The sequence below is a fragment of the Xenopus tropicalis genome, chromosome 10 (genome assembly GCF_000004195.4).
Source record: "Xenopus tropicalis strain Nigerian chromosome 10, UCB_Xtro_10.0, whole genome shotgun sequence".
NCBI classification, from domain to species: Eukaryota; Metazoa; Chordata; class Amphibia; order Anura; family Pipidae; genus Xenopus; species Xenopus tropicalis.
The window spans coordinates 21,351,872-21,373,397 of NC_030686.2; the positions used below are offsets into that span (position 1 = coordinate 21,351,872).

A 21,526-nucleotide genomic window follows, 5' to 3' on the forward strand; every position below is an offset into this window, starting at 1 on the left:
AAGCAGAATAGTGCACCTCTCTCGTCTGCTGGTTGCTCCTGCCCCCAGTAAATGCCTTCTCCCAGGGTGGGTGCTTGTGTTCCCACTCATGCACGCATCACCAAGACAGGGGCGTGTGCTGACGTAATCCCCTCCGCCATTGCCGAGGTCTCGGCATTATCTGTCCTCTTTCAATCCCGGCTAGCTCTTAATGACATGATTCGCACCTTCCTCCAAGGAGTGGCACATGTAGCCCCACCCTTTCACCCACTTACACCATCCTGGGATCTCAATCTGGTCCTTGAGGCCCTCCTCGAACCACCATTCGAACCCTTGGACTCCATTTCAGACACTTGGGTTACCTGGAAGGCAGTATTCCTTACGGCAATATCTTCAGTCAGATGAGTATCTGAGTTGAGCGCCCTCTCTTGTGCTGCTCCATTCCTAATCTTTCACAAGGACAAAGCGGTATTACGCACGATACCATCCTTTTTACCCGAAGTGATATCCTCCTTCCATGTGAACCAGGAGATCGTGGTATCATTCCTGTGTCCGGAACCCCAAAATGAGAAGGAACCACGTCCTGGATGACAGCCTTTATGTGGTGAGAGTCCTTCGAAAATACACTGAAAGATCTAAAACCTTTTGTCACTGTCAATCGCTTTTCGTGATTCCTTCTGGACCGCACCGGGGACAGGCAGCATCCAAGACATCCTTTGCACCTGTCCAAGGGCAAGCCATCACCTGACAGACTCCGGGCTCACACTACAAGGGGCGATTGACAAAATTCACATTCACAAAATTCTACAGATTAGACACAAGGTTCTGCACGCTGTTGTGCAGTAATGTGTCCACACACTAAAATAGTATCCCACCCTGCAGTTACTGGGGCTGCTTTGTTAAGTCCCCATACGTTCCCTGTGTCCCAATGAGACGGCAGAGAAAATAGGATTTTTGTTACTCACCGCTAAATCTGTTTCTCTGCAAGTCTATAGGGGGACACAGGGCTTCCAGTCCGTTTTATAAACTCCGCAACCATGTTGGTCAGTAGTTGGGGCCTAGTTCCCCTGTTTACCTGTTCTGCATACTTCTTTGATACAAACTGATTGGATTGGGTACAGTGAAGGGGTAAAACCTGCACCTGGCACGCCCCTTTAATCTGTTAATCAAGTGTCTTGCCTCCTGGAGGGTGGAGCTTAACGACAAACGTTCCCTGTGTCCCCCTTTTGACGAATGTAATGGTGAGTAACAAAAATCTTTTCTCTTAAATTTGTAATTTTATTGCATTGTCCTGGTATAAGCGGTATATGTTGCAGATTTTGCAACAACTGATATTCCCTCACTAGTAATTTTCATCAAAATCATCTCTCTTGATAGACTTGGGTTTTTTATTTGTCAACCTCACTTTCTTTTGTATTATTGAGGCATTTTGACTTCTTTTGCAGCCAGTTTCTTTTACTGAGCAAATATGATGTCAACACTGTTTATAAATTTTTAGGGAACTTGGACGCCAGCGTAGTGTAATTGAGCTGGATACACCATTGGTGACAGTACAGCAGGCAGAAGCTATAGAGAAGACTGTGAATCAAAAGATTCGTGAGCATGTACCTGTCAATGTAAGACTGATAACAGTGGACAATCCTGAATTCAATAAGGTATGTCTGCAGAAATGGATCATATACAAGTTCACAGCCACAGGATAAGTGGCTATGTGGTGTTAAATGGATTAGAGTATTATTTATGTATTGAACCTCAACCTATTTCACAAGTAGTAGCGAACAAAATTAGCTACAAGCATACAAAAGAGAGGTGATTCATGCACATTCCCTGGCCTCCTGTTTTACTAGTAATTTACTATCTATATATATTTATATATAAGTGCATATACTTTCAAAAACATGGGGTTTTAGTTACAAAGTTATGATTGTAAAATTGGCAATCCATCATACCATGTCAAAGTAAACCTCAAATAGTGGTCCTAACTATTTACCTCCAGTCCTAATTTTCAAAAGCTAGCAGCTCCCTGCAAGGTTTATAGTCACAGAGTTATGAGCATTAAATTGTAAAGCCACCATACCATGTCAAGGTGAACCCCATATAGTGGTCCTAACTATTTACCTACATGTCATATTTTTCTTTTTTTTTTTTTTTTTTTTTAATATTTTTTTACATTTTTACATTCATATATATATAGGGTTATATACATAAGTTGAGTTGGGTCTACACACTATTTCTTTGACCCTCTTTAATGATCCACACCAGATATTATACCTCTGATTACCTTAAACATTAATGATTTATTTTCCTTCTCAGGAGCCCCTCCTGTTTTAACTAAATGTATATCAACACTTTAATAAGAATACCCTTATATTTAAATTACATTTGTTAAAGGATTTCTCCCCGCTAACTCCCGTTAACAATGATAAATATCTGTTTTTGGAACATGACATTTTAAACATAGGTCCACCTGTGTGCAATCTAAGTGTCACATGATCTGTCAGTATAAACACACTCTTTCTGAAAGGCCCCAGAGGCTTCAACACCATGAAGACCAAGGAGCTCTCCAAAGAAGTCAGGGACAACATTGGTGAGAAATACAAGTCAGAGTTGGGTTATAAAAAAAAATATCCAAATCTTTGAGGATTCCCTGGAACATCATCAAATCCATCATCTTCAAATGGAAAGAACATGGTACCACAACAAACCTGACAAAAGAGGGCTGCCCACCAAAACTCACAGACCGGGCAAGGAGGGCATTAATCAGAGAGGCAGCACAGAGACCAAAGGTAACCCTGAAGGAGCTGCAGAGTTCCACAGCAGAGACTGGACATAGGACCACAATAAGCCAATAACATAAGCATAAACATAATAAACATAATAAACACAATAATAATAAACATAATAAGCACAATAACATAATAGAGCTGTGCTTTATGGAATGGCTAGAAAAAAAGCCATTACTTAACATTAAAAATAAGAAGGCACATTTTGAGTTTGCCAAAAGGCATATGTCTAAAATTTAACTTTTCGGCCACCAAGGAAGATGCTATGTCTGGCGCAAACCCAACACATCCCATCACCCCAAGAACACCATCACCACAGTGAAACATCGTGGAAACTGGTCCAAGTTGAGGGAAAGATGGATGGTGCTAAATACAGGGATATTCTTAAGCAAAACCTGTGTCAGTCTGCCTGTGATTTGACACTGGGTCGGAGGTTCACCTTCCAGTAGGACAATGACCTGAAGCATACTGCTAAAGCAACACTCGACTGGGAAACATTTAAATGTGTTGGAATGGCCTAATTAAAGTCCAGACCTCAATCCAATTGAGAATCTGTGGTCAGACTTAAAGATTGCTGTTCACAAGCGAAAACCCTCTAACATGAAGGAGCTGGAGCAGTTTTGCCTTAAGGATTGGGCAAAAATCCCATTGGCAAGCTCATAGAGACTTATCCAAAGCGACTTGCAGCTGTAATTGCCACAAAAGGTGGCTCTACAAAGTACTGACTTTAGGGTGGGGGTGTGTGAACAGTTATGCATGCTGAAGTTTTCTGTTATTTTGTCCTATTGTTTGTTTGCTTCACAATAAAAACAAAATACATCTTCAAAGTTGTAGACATGTCCTGTAAATGAAATGGTGCAAACTCAAAACAATCCATTTTAATTCCAGATTGTGAGGCAACAAGACATGAAAAAAGCCAAAGGGGGTGCATACTTTAGCAAACCACTGTAGTTCCCTATTATTAACCCAATCTGCTGCATATTGTTGCAAGCCAAGTTATATGTCTGTATAACTGGAAGATTAACTCCTCCTCAAGACCTTAGTTGTTGCAGTTTGTTTCTGCTGATTCAGGAATGTGTACCCCCCCATAAAAAACAACTAAGTGCTTTATTCAGTCTAGTTAAATCTTTGCTGGTCAAAAAAAATGGAAGCATCTGTAAGGGATAAAGCAGATGAGTGAACCATATCATCTTGATTAAATGGCATTTTCCCAAGTAATTAACAGGTAATTTGACCATACATTTAGTTTCTGAATTAACCTATCTAATAGGGGAGTGATATTTACTCTATATAATGCTTGAATTCGTGTTTTTCATAGGCTAGCACATCCCTGCATGGTTGCATTTCTCGGGATAAGTGTCTCCTGACCAGTGCATTGGTTTTAGTCACAGGCCTTAGTCCTCCCCCGCCACTAGCTTTTATAGGAAAGAGATTGAGAAAACACAGCATTGGTTACACAAGGTAAATCCTCCCCCTAATGCTCACACAGTTGAGCTCATACTGCAATTCTTTATATTTACTTTGTCGTTATTGGTCCTAATGTTTAGTTGTCTTTACTTCTTGTAGGTGAGAAGCCACGGTTTGCCAGATGATCATGCTGGCCCAGTGAGAATAATTGATATTGAAGGTGTTGATGCCAACATGTGTTGTGGGACACACGTCAGAAACCTGAGCGACCTCCAGGTGGGTATGTTTAAAAAACTGCACTTAACTGAAATAGGGTTTTTGGGCTCCCATCTGGTTTGGCAAGATGACCTTAGCATTGCAATATCCTGGCCAGCAGCCTCAGGGCAGTATTATGCACGTGTATGTTTAAACTCTCAGAATGCAAGTATCTGGTTTGAGAAATGTCAAAGGAGATTTGCAGTTGTGGCGTTTCTGATTTTTGCTGGCGGCAAAAGTAGGACAGTCCATGTACATACTCTGTGTAACTTGCTATTTTACCCCCCCCCCCAATGAATGAGGCCATCTCATCTCTAGCACCAAAGCTTAGCAGTATAATTGGCTGGACTTATCTTAATGTGGTATCATCATTTGATGATCTCTAGAGCTGCCCCCTGTATTATTATTGGGTTCCTCTTGTTATTTTCTGATGTCTGAAGACTGCTCATTATGGTTTGCTGCAAAGTTTAGAGCTATGTATCTGGTTATATCATATATCATATTTGACCTTGTTTAGTTAGAGATGAACATATGCCGCACTCACAGGTCTTAGCAGAAAACAAAGAAACTTTTATTGTGACCTTGTTTAGTTAATGTACTAATGGGTCCATAGTTTTCATGAAAAATATATTTACACAGTATGTTTCATTTTCAAACTTTTTAAGTGTACATAATTTGTGGCCAAGGCAAGTACCACTTGCCCCAGTTTCTGCCCTGCTCTAGATCCCCCACTTGCTTGCTGCAACAGAACCCTTTCTGCCAGAGCAGAGTGATTTATGCAATAATTTGTTTAAAGGGGGGTAATTGTACCCAGGTCTTTACTGGGGTTCAAACTGGCCCTGGTGTATCAAGTACACATAGGCCCAAACAGCCCTCCACCAGCCCACTAAATAGTGACTGTCTATAGCATCTTACAGCAGCCCCTCTGGCATTTACCAGAATCTACAGATTGCCTGATTGTGCTGCCTGCCATTTTGACCTAGACCTGTGCCTTTACTCATAGTTTCAGCCCTAGCTTTCTTTTCAAATCTGTGTTTTAAACACAGAATCTAAAATCACTGTGGAGTCAAAAAGATGCATCAGTTTATTTCTTCTATTTTCACAGATGATCAAGATTTTGGGTACTGAAAAAGGAAAGAAGAACAAGACTAATTTAATATTTTTGTCTGGACAGAGAGTCTTAAAATATGTTTCTCAGAGCTATTACACTGAAAAGACCTTAACGTCCCTGCTAAAGTAAACACTTTGTTATATTTTTTAAAACAAGGATTAATTTATTGCAAAATATTGTTTTTGATTGGTGTTTGTTGCACACTTTTCTCATTCAGAAGCATTAATCCTTTAATTTCCAGAAACTTGGTAAACTGGGAATTACTGTGAAAATCAGTTTTAAAATGATGAGAAAACTATTTTCTGGAAGTGATTAAAAAAACTCTAGACCTACTAAATAAAGAAAGCACTGTCATTATCTGGCAGCCATTTAGAAATTATCTTTACTAATATGTATTAATTAAAGTGAATACTATCCTTAGATATCAATGCTGTATATTTTCTCTTTACATGGCACAAAGCAAAGCAGGTTAGCTATTAATCAGTTGATCTACATGTAGGGGGCATCTGCAGATGGTATTTTTAGTTTGGATAGATCAACCTTGATCTGATAGAAGGGTGAGCTTTTAAAACTGCACCCCAGTGGTGTGATACAAGTCCAGATAGTTGGGCAGTATGGTCAATAACATGCAGGTCACCTGACCAAATCTAGGGCTACAAAGCTTGTTTATTCCAGGGCTTGGAGTAGGAAAATTACCTTAATAGAACCCGTACAGTTAAAAAAATTAATAAAGCTCATTTTTTTAGGTAAATCAGTACTTTGCTAACTAGTGTACTCATTTAACGTTGCTTTGTACACTGTTGGACCTTGGAAAAATACTTATAAGGGATCTTTTTTTTTTTTTTTTTTAAAGGAATGGACCTGAGGAGCACATTGAAGCTGTAGACAAACTGCAAAAATCTGTCAAAGCACTTCAAAAGGTTCAGCAGTATTTACATTACATTAACATTTATTTATAAAGCGCCAACATATTCCGCAGCGCTGTACAATAAGTGGGTTACATACATTGGACATACAGAGTAACATATAAAGCAATCAGTAACCGATACAAGAGATACAATCTACAAATATCTAGAATTGTATTTGTTAATTGATCATTATATGATTGGGTGTATTTTGTTAGTGTTTTGAAAAAGCAGTTATGTGAGAATTGTAGTTTAGTGCCACGTTAAAGCAAAGATTGTGTTAAAATGTCTTCATTGCAACATTTAACTTCTTTTTAGAACTATCCTTTTTTCAGGCTTTCTGTGGATGAATGGTTACACTTGGCTGCACTTCTTACTGCTAACCTATAGGGGTAGCTCCTACTTAGTCTTTTGGCACCAGCTAATGAAACATATCCCATAGCATATCTAGTTAATCTAAAGATGATGGCACACAGAATGTATTCTCAACTAGAAGAGATCCAGAACTGCCTCCTAGTCATTTGGGAAACACATGACAGCACTGGTTCTGTATCTGTCAGTACAATTGATTACAATTTTATACGTTCATCTGTTAATGCAAGATTTTTTCACAAGTCAAAATGGCTCTCCATAATACTAAAAAAAAATTGCTACCAAATATTATTTTAAGCAACCAGTGGGTGGCAGTCAGAGGCTTCTTTAAAGCAGGGGCTTAGCCAGCATTGCAACGGAAATTTAGCAGCAGTTACTTTGATAATTGCAAATGCCTATAATGTACAGCCTGTAGCAGCTCCCTGACGTTATCTATCACTTTTCAAGCTGACATTTGTTACAGCACAGGAAGAATAGCAAAGTCTATTTAACAATTCCTTCTAATCGCTGCCATATATGTATACAGTATTTCTTGCAATGTAGATCCTTTTTTGGGTTGAAAATCTGCCAGCAAATTTTTTACACCCTTGATATGAGAAGAACTGGGCAATTTACATGGATTCTGGGAAGGATAGTAGAAGCGCCCACTCAGAAATATGGTGTTAAATCTTTGAGGTGTTTCTTGTTGCCATTTATAATGTGTATTAATATGTCTTTCCAACACCATCCATACAGAATAATCTGAATTTACTGAGAGATTTTGCCATCCTTACCGCAGAAACCTTCAAAAGTAAAGTGGACAGAGGAAAATTCTTCTCTTTGCACAGGTAGCATTTCATTTTTTTGGGTTGAGTGCTGTGATGGCACCCAAAAACCAACAAATGTTTTTTTAGAATAGGTTTATAGATGATTACATTTGTTGCCAAACTATTTCCCACCAGTTTCTTCCAAGTGCCAACAGCATTTTCCCCATAGGTATCTAAAAGACCAATGGCAATACAGCTAGGTTGGTACCATTGTATTATTATTATTATTAACATGTATTTATAAAGTGCCAATATATTCCGCAGCGCTGTACAATAAGTACCCATCTTGCCTCTTTTGTGGAATCATGCGCAAGGCACCTGTTGATAATGGGGGATCATAGAGCTACTGCTATGCACATGCCAGTAATTCCAGGGTCCCACAGTTGGTTGTGTCAGCACAACGTTGCACTAAATGAATCACATGCTCATTTAATGCCATTCACCAGAATTGCACAGTGCCCACCCTAAAACTGTTATCCATAATGTGCATCCAGTTCACAGAAAAAAAAGAAAAATTCAATTGTGTCTGTATTTTGGGCGTAAATGCAGCAGACACCATTTAAACTTTATTTCTGGGGGAAAAAAATAAAGGTTTTGGTCCCAAAAATTGCACATTGCATTGTGTCTGTAAATGTAAGCAAACACCATGCAGAGCAGTGACAGTGGGGATAAGATTATGTTTATGATGAATAGGAATTGTGCACACACAGTTATCACCTATACAACAAAGCAGGATAAATTCCAAAACCAAGGAGATCAGTTTGAGTGAGGTCATAATAGGGAGCTAAAGCTTGTAGTCATTAAATTGGTTTCACTTATAACTATAATGTATTTTCTACTGCAGTGCTATAAAAAAGGTATTTCTCACCTTTCCAGTGCTCCCTGTAATTCTATGAGTATATGTATGAAGCATAATAGGGCAAAAGGAGGTATTGGCCTTCATGTGATTTACATTGTACGGAATGTAATTGATAAGTGAGAGAAAGTAATTGCCTTTTTACATTCAAGAACTAATTGCGCCACCTTTAGCTGCAGGTAATCTCCTGAAGCTGGACAGGTTCTTACTTTGCTGTGAAGGCATTTTGCCCCACCCCTACATGCAGAAATGCTTTAGCTCAGCAATATTAGCAGGTTTTCAGACATAAACAGCACTGGGAAAGACTTTTCACAAGGTTCAACACAGACAGAAAAAGGAATGTCTTTAGGGCACTTAAACACAGGCATTTCATCCTGCGCTCTCCTGTGTTCCACCACAGGATGAAACGTAACCCATTCTTTCCTATTGGTCTGTACTTATTAAGGCAAAATGCCCCAAGTAAGAACCCTTAAAATACACAATGTAGCTTGTGTGACATCACTCACACTGAAGTGACGTCACACGCTACCAGATGTGAAGTCATATGCATGCTCTGTACTGTTCATGTGCTCACCCAGGGTGACAACAACTTGGCACCACACAGTAATTTTACCTTTCTCTCTTCTTTAATATTGTAAAGCTGCACTGAAAAGTGAGCATGTGATTTTTCTTGACACTGTGTTATTTTGAATTTATGGAGGAATTTTATCTTTTTTTAACCATAATTACTGTGTCACTATGTAGATATAGTATTACTGTCTTTATTATTTGAACAGCAAAGGCAGGACTATGCCCGTATTCACATTGCCTTAGCCTGTGTTTTCATGCTTCAGTTATGTACAGGGCAAGAAAGGTCCTGTTTGGCAGATGTTACACTCATATATACATCTGCTGTTAGCCAGTGGGAGAAGCAGCAGGGAAAAGTGCATTTAGTAACAAACTTCTGTTACTCCCTGTGGGGGCCTGTGTACCATGGCACTCACAGTATTTTACACCCTGGTGCTTGGGCAGTTAGCCTTGGGGTTATAAAAGGTTCTCTGGCCCAAAATGATCCCCTGCACATGATACAGGTCACTGTAACCCTCCCACACATATTAACATATGTTGGGTACTTGGTGATTAGCTTCACTTTGTAGAAAATGACTTTCTGTTTGTTAGCTTGGCAGTCAATAAATATTACACTTTATATATTCTCCCAACAGAAAAGAAGGGAATAATGAGTTCATGAATATCATTGCTAATGAGATCAAAACAGAGGTGAGTTTTTCTTCCTTGTCACTCTGGCTGACATCACAAATACAGACACATTTCAGAACCATAGAACATGCTTCAGAACCACAGGAACACCTGCACTCAGTACACAGCACATATACAATGTTGGTGTGAATAAATGTATTTGAGGGTTTTTGCTCTTTTTGATTACAGGACACACTGCTGTTTCTTACAGTTGGGGATGAAAAGACCTCTGGATTGTTTCTTCTAGCTGGGCCGCCAGGGATTGTTAAGAAATTTGGGCCCAGGTAATGAATGGTGTAATGTATGGGGTAACCATTTACTTGCTGTGGGCAATCTTTCTACTATAACACTGGCACATCTGTCATTTCATTATTTAATTATTTATAGCAAAAGAGGCTGCACCCATAATTATATTTAAAGCATAGAATTCTGTATTGGGTCAAGTGCCTGCAAAATACATGACACAAAGGCTAGAGAAATTGGCTTCACTACCATATTGCTGGTTCAGCCAGCCTGGCTGGTTTTCGGTTGGACCGTTGCTATTTAGTTTGGGTCCCATTTGGGCAGGTAACTACTTGAGGGAAAAAACCCTCCTCCTCTTCTGCTTTCTGCACACCCTATGTGTGATTGGTGGCATCATGGTATCACACTTGGCGTTTTCTCAAATGGTCAAATGAGACAGAGCAGGTCCACTCTCGTTGTCCACACTCCTGCTGTTTAACCTCTGTAATTCCAGCAAGGAGCACTGTGGGTAGTAGGGCTGCTGATGTGGTCTAAGAAAAAGGTCGGGTGTGGGTAGCAGGTACAGGTTGGGTGTGGAAATATCTAATAAGAAAATAAACCTGCACAGGATTCTGCATTAGCAGCTGCAACCAGGGCTGCCATCAGAAACGTTGGGACCCTGCACAAGTTATTTAAATGCCCCCCCCCCATGAACACAAGTTCATAGTACCATTTTGGCCACTCTCCTTGTGTGTGCATAAACAGCTGATATACGCTATAATAACCAGTTTGTAGTGATAATTAAAGGTCAGTTCAGTAACAGTCACTAAAGTTTGCCATACATAAACTGCATAGATTTAGGGGCCCAATAACTAGTCAGTAGTAGTTCATAAATATAGTAAAAATATTGTAAACATAAAGTGGTAATAAGTCAGTCTTTTAATTGCGGGTCATTGGAGTTTATACATAAGTTATGCAAGTTTCTTTGAAAGTAATGTAAGTTGCTTAAATTGCTCAATGATGTTGCTGTAAGGCCCAATAATCAGTCATTCCCCTTCTGAAACTTCATGTAGGAGACACATATAATTCAATAAATCCCAGTATACACAGCTTAATGTACAGTGCTGCGGAATATGTTGGCGCTTTATAAATAAATGTTAATAATAATAACAGCTGATGTTTCACTATAATCAGTTCATATAAATAGCTAAAATGAATAATAAATGCGCTAATAAGTCATTTCATTGGGGGAAATAGAATTTACCTAAAGTTGTTTAATTTGTTGGTGGTCAGTGGAGCTTGACTCTGTCTGCCCCTTCTTTGCATTGATTTTTGCTTGATATGCAAGTTATTTTAGTTTCTAAGTTTCTAGGCAAGTTACGTCAGTTTCTTGGCAACTTTTGTGGAAGTTATGTAAATTGCGTAACTTGTAACGTAACCTTATACGTAACTTACGCAATTTGCATTTCAGCGGCATGACCGGGCCCCCTCCCAAAGCTGATTTTTATGGGGCCCAGCACAATAGTATAACCTCTCCTCCCCTGATGGCAGCCATGGGCCTGCACTTGTATGTGCAAAGAAATGTATGGGGGGGGGGGGGCACTTACCCAATTCTAAAGTGGAGCACTCTCTAACCCGGTTCTGCCAAGAAAAGCAGAGGCAGATTGATCTGCCCTATTAGATATAACTTTTAAAGGAAAAGTATTTTAAAGAGTCCCTATTGTCAATATGCTTACTTTAGCAAAAGGGACAGCATAGAGTAGATTATAAAAAAGTTAAAGGAGAAGGAAAGGTAAAAACTCAGTAAGCTTTATCAGAAAGGTCTATGTAAATACAGCCATAAACACAGAAACACAGCATTGAGTCCTCTATCAAAAGAACACAGAATTTATTTTTTGTAAACATGTTGTTCTTAATTCCTGTGCCAGACTCTGCACTCTCCCTCCCCCCTTAGGAATGTGTGATCTGAGCTAAACAGCAGGAAGCTTCCTCATTGTCTTACAAACTGCCCATGTACAGGGGGTCTTGGTCAGACATTATTTCCATTCACAAATAAAGGCATTTTTTGATGATGAGAAACCTTTTAGAGATCAACGTTAGTGCCATTATTTTCTTGTTGTCGTTTCAGAGTTTGTGAAATTCTGGATGGTAAAGGAGCAGGAAAATGTGGTCGGTTTCAAGGCAAAGCAAATAAGATGAGGCAGAGGGCAGAGGTTGAGATTCTACTGCAGGAGGTTATCAGCAATGTAAAAAGGACACAGGAGTGATGTATGGAGCTATACAATAAACAGCCTAATCCTTTCCAGGGGTATTGTGTGTTCCACTCAGCATCTTCAGCACAGAAAGGAAGTCCTGTCCTCACTGGAGCCACACAGTGCTAATGCATTTGGCCATATGCCACCGTCCAATAAATCTGCAGTTTGTCTTCAGGCAAACCCTTAAACACATTTAATGGCAGCGCCCTGGCGGAATGAAGCCATTGTGTGAGAACAACATGTTATATATTTATTTAAATATAAATCACTGAAAAACATGCAGTAGAATTACAAGAGTTAACTGTATGTGCATAAAGGCTGATATTTATTGCCCATGTATGTTGCCTGCCTGACCAGTTGGTAGAAAATAATTCTATCTTAAAAAAATCCTGTTGGATAAGGACCACATTAGTGTAATAATTCTCAAATAAACTTGCAGCTCTACCACTGTCCTGCTTTCTATTGGCTCTTTGAATTAATCCTTCCCTGGTCACCTTTATTTGTCCTGCATGAACCCTTTTCCTAGTCTGGCATGTTTAGGGCTCTGGCACACGGGGAGATTAGTCGCCCGCGGCAAAACTCCCTGTTTGCGGGCGACTAATCTCCCCGAGTTGCCTATCCCTGCCATCCCACCGGCGAACATGTAAGTCGCCGGCGGGATGGCAGACGCGGCGGCGCGATTTTGCGCAAGTCGCCCGCGAACAGGGAGTTTTGCCGCGGGCGACTAATCTCCCCGTGTGCCAGAGCCCTTAGGGAAAGGCAGTGAGTGGATTACTTTTTTAGTTCAACTGTGTACCAGTTTTCATTTTACAAGTGTACAAGTATAAGTGTTTTCATTTTACTGTGCGCAAAAAAGGGGAAGCTGAAAATATTACAGGATGCGTTAAGTAATTTAAGGGTGTAATTGTTACAGAATCGTGCCCATTAGGGCCCATGCACTGAAACCTTTTACAGGTCCTGAGCTGCACACTGTGCCTTGTTGCTGTGCAACAACCCGGCACTACCTAGCTAGCTCTCCCTTCAACCTTCAGCCTCTCGTATCAAACATAGACTTCCTGCCAAGCCTGGAAAAGAAAATGTTTGATAGATGGAGTACGTACAAGAATAGACCTACCTTGATAAAAGATTTTATAAAGAACCACAGAATTATACCATTATCCACAGTACAAAAACGATGGGGATACCACCCGAGGGACCAATGGAACTACAACCAGCTCCACCATTACATAGAAACTACAAACCTAAAAGACTCCAGTAAACAATATACGTGGTGGGAGAACTTAATCATAACCCAAACTAAATTAAAAAGGCCACTGTCAGAACTATACAAACACCTCCTTTGCTCCCTCCACGAGATAAAAAAACCACATCAAACCAGCTGGGAGAAAGAACTAAACATAAAAATACCAACAGAACAGTGGAAAAATATCTACACTTCAACACATAAAGCTTTCACAGCATCTAAAACACAAGAATTCACATACAAACTAATTACCCGATGGTACTACACCCCAACCAGATTGAAACAAATGTTCCCCACAGCCCAAGACAGCTGTTGGAGATGTCTCCATCATCAAGGCACTTATAGCCACATTTGGTACCATTGCGAAGTACTAAAAGACTACTGGAAAGATGTCACCACAATCACGGAAAAGGTCACGCAGGAAAACCTATCCACAAATTTCTTACCCAAGCTGACTCTCCACTATGATACACAATCCTCATCGACCATCAAAAATCGACTGCTCCTATTTATGTTGCAAGCCGCAAAAGCCACCATACCAAAAAAATGGAAGGATAAATCCCCACCGACCAAACAGGAATGGATCTCTCTGCTTGAAGAAACTAGACAAATGGAAGAGATAACAGCGATCATTCATGGAAAAATAAAAAATATTGGGAGACATGGTCCCCATGGATAAATTTCCTTAGACTCCAAAAATAGACAAAAAACTATCTTAGCGGAATACCGCACAAATTGAATTCCTAGATAGGGAAACCATATAGCTCTTTCTTTACAAGCAAACCCAAAAAATGTTTTAATCAAAATGTAAACTAATGTGAAATGTCAATTGGATATTATATATTCCTATGCACCCCCCCCTCCCCCCCCCTCTTTCTTTCTGTACCCCCCCCCCTTCTCCTCATTAAAATGCTATAAATAAAGATTTAAAAAAAAACAACAACCCGGCACTATATGCAGTACACCACTCACACAGTCACAGTTGAGCATGGTGTTCTGTGCCACTCCTGCCTAGCACATGTTGAATGGGCACACATGCATATAGAATGCAGCACGGCTTTATACTTCACTGCATTTTGCAAATGCCATTTTCTGTGCCTAAAGCCAGCAGACACAATTGGGTGAAGTAGGGAGCAAAGAGTTAAAGGAATGGTTAAAATATTTGAGTCTGTTTTTTGCACATTTTAGCGATAATGTAAGGCGGGATTCCCCAACCTTTCTTACTCAAATGTAACACAGTCAAATGTAAAAAGGCTTGGAGAGCAACATACAAGTTCATGGAGGTGCCAAATAAGGGCTGAGATTGGCTATTAGGTAGCCTCTATGCACACTATCAGCTTACAGGGGGCTCTATTTGGTAGTAAATCTTGTTTGCATTCAAACAAAACTTGCCAGGTCAAGGAAAAATCACCAAGGAAATGTTCTGTGTTTACACCATAAAATGTAACTTTTATTAATTAATGATTAAACTGACTAAATTACAAATAAAACCATTAAACCCTCAAATCAACCCTGTAAATCAATTCCTGTACCATCTAATCAATGGGGAAATCAACCTTATACATGATTATAATAAATGCAGTTCATAGGCCAAATAGAACAATTCATTTTAGCAGTATAGTGATTTCCTTAATTGATGATTAGTGGGGGGGGGGAGGGGGGAGAAAGTTAGGAAGAAAACATTCTTTTCCAGTATAACTATAATATCAATAAGGGTGGGAAACAATTAATACTTAGGGGCACTATATACATTATTTACATAATCCGTGACCGCACCAAGCCATATAGGATGTATTAGACCAGCTGCTTAGCTTTAAATTGAAACGGCAGGGATATACACCATGCTTGCTCCCTTCCTGCCTCCATAGTAAAAAGCAAGCAGCCAGGGCATGCTCACAATTAAAGGTGCCCCCACCGTTTAGGCGGATTATTTCAAAATGCTAATAATTCAGTGCCAGAATCGCTACTGCAGATTAATAACACCTGCACTTCACAAGCGGCTTCAGAGGGATACACACTTTCCCCCATACATCGCCGCTCCGTACTAGAGTTACTAAGAAAGTCTGCCTGCAAGGCAGTTACCAGTTAGCTGCAGAGTTTCCGGTTCTACCAGGAGCGGCGCTTCACGTTCAGCGCTGCACACTACTTTAGTTAGTACATTAGTTTAAAGGCTGCACGCTTTACACCAGCTCTCCCACCCGTTTCTCTCAACATGCGGCTATCATTGGCCACATCCCCACCCGGACAGATCAGTCCTGTCCCCTAAAGCAGTCCTCTCTCCATACTCCCCCCCTCCATTCCAACCCAAGGTACCCGCCCTACACGTTTCATCACACTCCACGTGACTTCATCAGGGGCTATCATTGACCTGTCTGGTGTGTTCTTTGGACTTCATGGTGCTGTTGCTCCCAATATTCTCTTAGACAACCTCTGAGGCTGTTACAGAGCAGCTGTATTTGTACTGACATTAGATTACACACAGGTGCACTCTATTTAGTCATTAGCACTCATCAGGCAATGTCTATGGGCAACTGACTGCACTCAGACCAAAGGGGGCTGAATAATTACGCACACCCCACTTTGCAGTTATTTATTTGTAAAAAATGTTTGGAATCATGTATGATTTTCGTTCCACTTCTCACGTGTACACCACTTTGTATTGGTCTTTCACGTGGAATTCCAATAAAATTGATACATGTTTGTGGCTGTAATGTGACAAAATGTGGAAAAGTTCAAGGGGGCCGAATACTTTTGCAAGCCACTGTATATATGGCACCGATCGTTCTAGGGTTGCCTTCTCACTTAAAAGATACAAAAGATATTATTGTAAAACTACAAGGGTTAAAACTTGATCCTATGTGTCTTTTGGCAAGTATTGATGTGGAGGCCTTATACACGAGTATCCCGCACAATATGGGTATTAGAGGTACTGAACACTTTTTGACACCTAAGTATGGTATTGAGAAAACAAACTTTTTACTTGGCCTGCTGAGGTTTATACTCACGCACAATTATTTTCTTTTTGATGGGAGGTTCTATCATCAGATTAGGGGAACCGCGATGGGCAGTTCCTGCGCCCCGAGCTATGCAAATCTTTATCTTGGGTGGTGGGAACAAAGTATTGCTCTCAACCCGTCAGGCAATCCCTTTCTCCATAAGATATGGCTATGGAAGAGATATATCGATAATATAATGATTGTATGGCATGGTAGTGAAATTGAATTTAACAACATGCTTTCCCACCTAAATAACAATGATATGGGTCTATACTTTACCAGTGAATTTGCTATTAAACAATTACCATTCTTAGACTTATCTTTAGAAATTACTCAGGCAGGCTCTATCGCAACTACCATTTATCGAAAACCGACAGCAACTAATAGTCTGTTGCACTTCTCGAGTTTTCATCCTACACCCTTAAAGAAGGGCATACCAGTGGGACAATACCTCAGATTGCGGAGGAATTGTTCTGACATTGAGGACTTTAAGATTAAGGCTGTTGATTTACAGAATCGATGTATTCAACGGGGGTACCTTAAACGGTGCCTTAAGAGGGCCTATCAGAGAGCGTTGGAATCAGATCGCCAGACCTTGATATTTGGCACAAATGAAGTAAATACTGTACATCAACAATCAAGCATCAGATGTGTAGGTACGTTTAACAATCAGTGGTCAAGTATCAAGTCTATCCTGAATAAATATTGGCATGTATTGAAGGGTGACCGTGACTTAGGCCCGATTCTGCCCAGTTCACCAACCTTGGTGGCAAGGAGGTCAAATAGACTGGGGGATATTCTGGTTCACAGCCATCTGAGTGAACGGCATGAAAGACCGATACACTTTCTCACGCCAACTGTGGGCTCGTTTAAATGTCATAAGTGTGAGGCCTGTAAATATATGGCACCAATGAAAGTATTTCAGAGACCCGGGTCATCGGCCAAATTCGAAATTAGACAGTTCATAAATTGCCATACCACAGGGGTAATTTATGTGGGCATGTGTCGTTGTCCTATGCTTTATGTTAGGAAAACCTTCAGAGAATTAAGGAAAAGAATCCTTGAACATGTAGGGACAATTATCAATAATAAGGAAACCCCTATAGCCAGACATGTCCGTGATTTCCATAACTCTGATGTGACAGCCATCTCCTTTTTTGGAATTGAAAAAATAAAATTGGGCCCGAGAAAGGGTGACATTAATAATGTTTTACTTAAAAAAGAATGTGAATGGATCTATAGACTGAAATCAAGAGCACCGTTAGGCTTAAATGAGGGTTTCACCTTCACCCCCTTTATACGCAATAGATACCACTGTCCTATTGTGTTAATTTGGGATTAACCTGGTATACAATAATTACGGAATAGATAACTTTGCTCTATTGATCTGACTTTGGACTCACAGAGAGATGAGGCCCTGTTACATAGGAATTTTTCCACCTTACTTTTTGTCCCCCAATTGGGTATCCCCACATATCATGATTTAATGTCATGAATTTGAGTAAATTGGGTGTCATTTTGAAATATGATCACTAGAGGGCGAGAGTGTAGTGATTTGACACAATTGGTTAGGGCAGTGCTGTCCAACTGGCGGCCCGCGACCCCCCTCTGTGTGGCCCCCCACCTGTCTGACTGCTTTGATGGCTTACCTTTGTGTAAGCTTTAAATGGTATCAGTACTGGCCCCCTGCATGGTTAACACCTCAGATTCAGGCTGTAATCAGGCTGTATTGTTTAAAAATGTAATCCCCTGTGTTATTCACACCTTTTAATCCCTGCATTGTTCTACCCCTGCAGTGTTCACACCTCAGGCTCAGGCTGTAATCACCCCCTATTGTTCACCTGTTCACACCTCAGGAGCAGTAGAAACCCACAAATAAACCCTGCACACTATAAAAAGAACATATACTGAGGTGGTACTGCAATTAAAATGTTTTTAATATATAATTATTGTGCAGACTGTAGGAGCAGTGCCAGCATTGCATCACTGTAGGCTGCCTGTGTGTGCCATACTCTGCTTGCCCTATGCTGCCTGTATGTGCCATACACACAGGCAGCATAGGACAAGCAGAGTATGGCACACACAGGCAGGGTAGGGAAGGCAGAGTATGGCACACACAGGCAGGGTAGGGAAGGCAGAGTGCCAATGATAGCCGCATGTTGAGAGAAACGGGTGGGAGAGCTGGTGTAAAGCGTGCAGCCTTTAAACTAATGAAGTATGGTGCGGTCTGGTAGTGTGCAGCGCTGAATGTGAAGCGCCGCTCCTGGTAGAACCGGAATCAGGAATTCAAAAATAACTGGCTGGTTTGGGGAGCAAACATCCAAGGGGTTGGTGAGCAACATGTTGCCCCGGAGCCACTGGTTGGGGATCACTGATCTAGGGCATTGGCTCAGTAATTCCAATGCTTTTTAGCAATAATATTTTGTACCTAGTAGCACTGTCCTAACCGCCTCTTTCTCTTTGTTCCTACATGCCTACGTGTCAGGAGATATTGTTTTTGAGAAATCAGGCCATGCCGTTAGTGAGTAGGTGACAGGTCAGGAACGTGTTTGAAAACACACAGAATACGTACAATGCTTGCAGGTATTGAAGAAAGGAATTTCCAAAACATGTTCTATTCTTAACTTTATGTTCTTGTTTGTGTTTTCTGGGGGAGAGACATGTTTTTACTGAAAGAATGTTGAACCTTTTTGTTTTTCAGATACATCTTAATAAAGGTGAAACCCTTTTATAGATATGTCCCACTCAATATGGATCCCCAACTCTGTTAACACCCTTTAAAAATGTCCCCTTTGTGTAATGCAGACTACATGGTTATACCTGGTGGCTTAGTGCTCGGGTCATAAATTCAATTTAAGCCAGTGATCCCCCACCAGTGGCTCGGGCACAACATGTTGTTCACCAACCCCTTGGAAATTGCTTCCAGTGGCCTCAAAGCAGGTGCTTATATTTAAATTCCTAAATTGGGGCAAGTTTTGGAGACATAAGAACCAGGCAACTACCAAACAGAATCTCGTGTAGACTGCCAGTCCACATATGGGCACAGCCCATATTTTACACCCCAGGAACTTTTTTGTGCTTGTGTTGCTCCTCCACTCTCTTTACATTTGAATGTGGCTACCTACAACTGTAGTGGTTTTGCCTAAGGTAGGGGTCCCCAAACTTACTTGTGAGAGCAACACAAGCATCAAAAAAGTTCATAGAGGTGCCAGATAAAGGCTAAGATTGGCTATTAGGTAGCTTTTATGCACACTATCACCTTACAGGAGGCTTAATTTGGTTGTAAATCTTGTTTTTGTTGAACCAAAACTTCCCACCTAGTCAGGAATTCAAAAATAACTACCTGGTTTGGGGGCACTGAGAGCAGCATCCAAGGGGTTGGTGAGCAACATGTTGCCCATGCGCCACTGGTTGGGGATCACTGGCCTAAGGCAACTGCTTGCCCCATGCCCTACCTATTAATCAGTCCATTTATAAACCTCCCACTTCTGCTTGCTCCCAATTGCCTCCTTGTGTGCTGGTTGGAGGTCATGTTGAAGATGTAGTTAATCAGTGTCTGAGAAACCAATGACTTCCCATCTCCAAAGATTATACCTTTAGAGCCAAAAAAAATTTTTGGGGGTAATTTTCTGTGAAATTTGAAGACTTTTTGCTCTGTTTTTACTCTTTTCATATTCCTTGAGGGACAGGTATTCTGTGTAGCCATTTATGCTGTCTATGCGCTGGTGCTCTGGCTTTCAGTTACATAGTTACATAGGGTTGAAAAAAGACCAGTGTCCATCAAGTTCAACCCATCCAAGTAAACCCAGCACACCCAACCCACACCTACCAATCTATACACTCACATACATAAACTACATAGTTACATACATAGTTACATAGTTACATAGGGTTGAAAAAAGACCTGTGTCCATCAAGTTCAACCCATCCAAGTAAACCCAGCACACCTAACCCACACCTACCAATCTATACACACACATACATAAACTATAAATACAACCACTAGTACTAACTGTAGATATTAGTATCACAATAGCCTTGGATATTCTGATTGATCAAGAACTCATCCAGGCCCCTCTTAAAGGCATTAACAGAATCTGCCATTACCACATCACTAGGAAGGGCATTCCATAACCTCACTGCCCTCACCGTGAAAAACCACCTACGCTGCTTCAAATGGAAGCTCCTTTCCTCAATCTAAAGGGGTGACCTCTGGTGCGTTGATTGTTTTTATGGGAAAAAAGAACATCCCCCAACTGCCTATAATCCCCTCTAATGTACTTGTACAGAGTAATCATGTCCCCTCGCAAGCGCCTCTTTTCCAGAGAAAACAACCCCAACCTCGACAGTCTCACCTCATAGCTTAAATCTTCCATCCCCTTAACCAGTTTAGTTGCACGTCTCTGCACTTTCTCCAGCTCATTAATATCCTTCTTAAGGACTGGAGCCCAAAACTGCACTGCATACTCAAGGTGAGGCCTTACCAGGGACCTATAAAGGGGCAAAATTATGTTCTCATCCCTTGAGTCAATGCCCTTTTTTATACAAGACAGCACTTTATTTGCTTTAGTAGCCACAGAATGACACTGCCTGGCATTAGACAACTTGTTATCAACAAAAACCCCTAGATCCTTCTCCATTAAGGAAACCCCCAACACACTACCATTCAGTAGATAGTTTGCGTTTATATTATTTCTACCAAAGTGCATAACTTTGCACTTATCAACATTGAACCTCATTTTCCAGTCTGCTGCCCAGTTTTCTAATTTTGTCAAATCGCTCTGCAAAGCAGCAGCATCCTGCATGGAACTTATAGTTTTGCACAATTTAGTGTCATCAGCAAAAATAGAAACAGTACTGTCTATGCCCACCTCCAGGTCATTAATAAACAAGTTAAAAAGCAAAGGCCCAAGGACTGACCCCTGCGGTACTCCACTAACCACACTGGTCCAATTAGAAAATGTTCCATTTACAACCACTCTTTGTACTCTATCCTTCAGCCAGTTCTCTATCCAATTACAAATATTATGTTCTAGGCCAATATTCCTCAATTTGATTATTAACCTTCTGTGAGGTACTGTATCAAATGCTTTAGCAAAG

The 21,526-nt window shown here is 40.6% G+C and overlaps 1 protein-coding gene and 1 long non-coding RNA gene across 4 annotated transcripts in view; one reads left to right on the forward strand and one right to left on the reverse strand.

Annotated features, from left to right (window-relative positions):
* Positions 1-12,639, forward strand: part of aarsd1 (alanyl-tRNA synthetase domain containing 1) — a 29,326-nt gene extending 16,687 nt beyond the window's left edge. Inside the window, exons 6-13 of one of the 3 annotated variants that reach the window (XM_012971567.3) lie at positions 1,478-1,634; positions 4,329-4,445; positions 5,530-5,660; positions 6,389-6,455; positions 7,548-7,639; positions 9,677-9,731; positions 9,900-9,994; positions 12,061-12,639. In XM_012971567.3, coding sequence (XP_012827021.1) covers positions 1,478-1,634; positions 4,329-4,445; positions 5,530-5,660; positions 6,389-6,455; positions 7,548-7,639; positions 9,677-9,731; positions 9,900-9,994; positions 12,061-12,199 — 853 coding nt within the window. In that variant the 3' untranslated portion in view covers positions 12,200-12,639. Of the gene's footprint in view, positions 1-1,477; positions 1,635-4,328; positions 4,450-5,529; positions 5,661-6,388; positions 6,456-7,547; positions 7,640-9,676; positions 9,732-9,899; positions 9,995-12,060 lie in introns of all 3 variants that reach the window. The other 2 variants (XM_031893994.1, NM_001142040.1) reach the window with 2 other exon arrangements.
* An 858-nt stretch (positions 12,640-13,497) lies between these two features.
* Positions 13,498-15,822, reverse strand: LOC116408037. Its single transcript, XR_004220685.1, has 2 exons — positions 15,513-15,822; positions 13,498-14,032 (listed from the first exon to the last, which is right to left on the reverse strand). It is a non-coding gene; the product is annotated as an uncharacterized LOC116408037 (long non-coding RNA).
* Between the last annotated feature and the right edge of the window lie 5,704 nt (positions 15,823-21,526).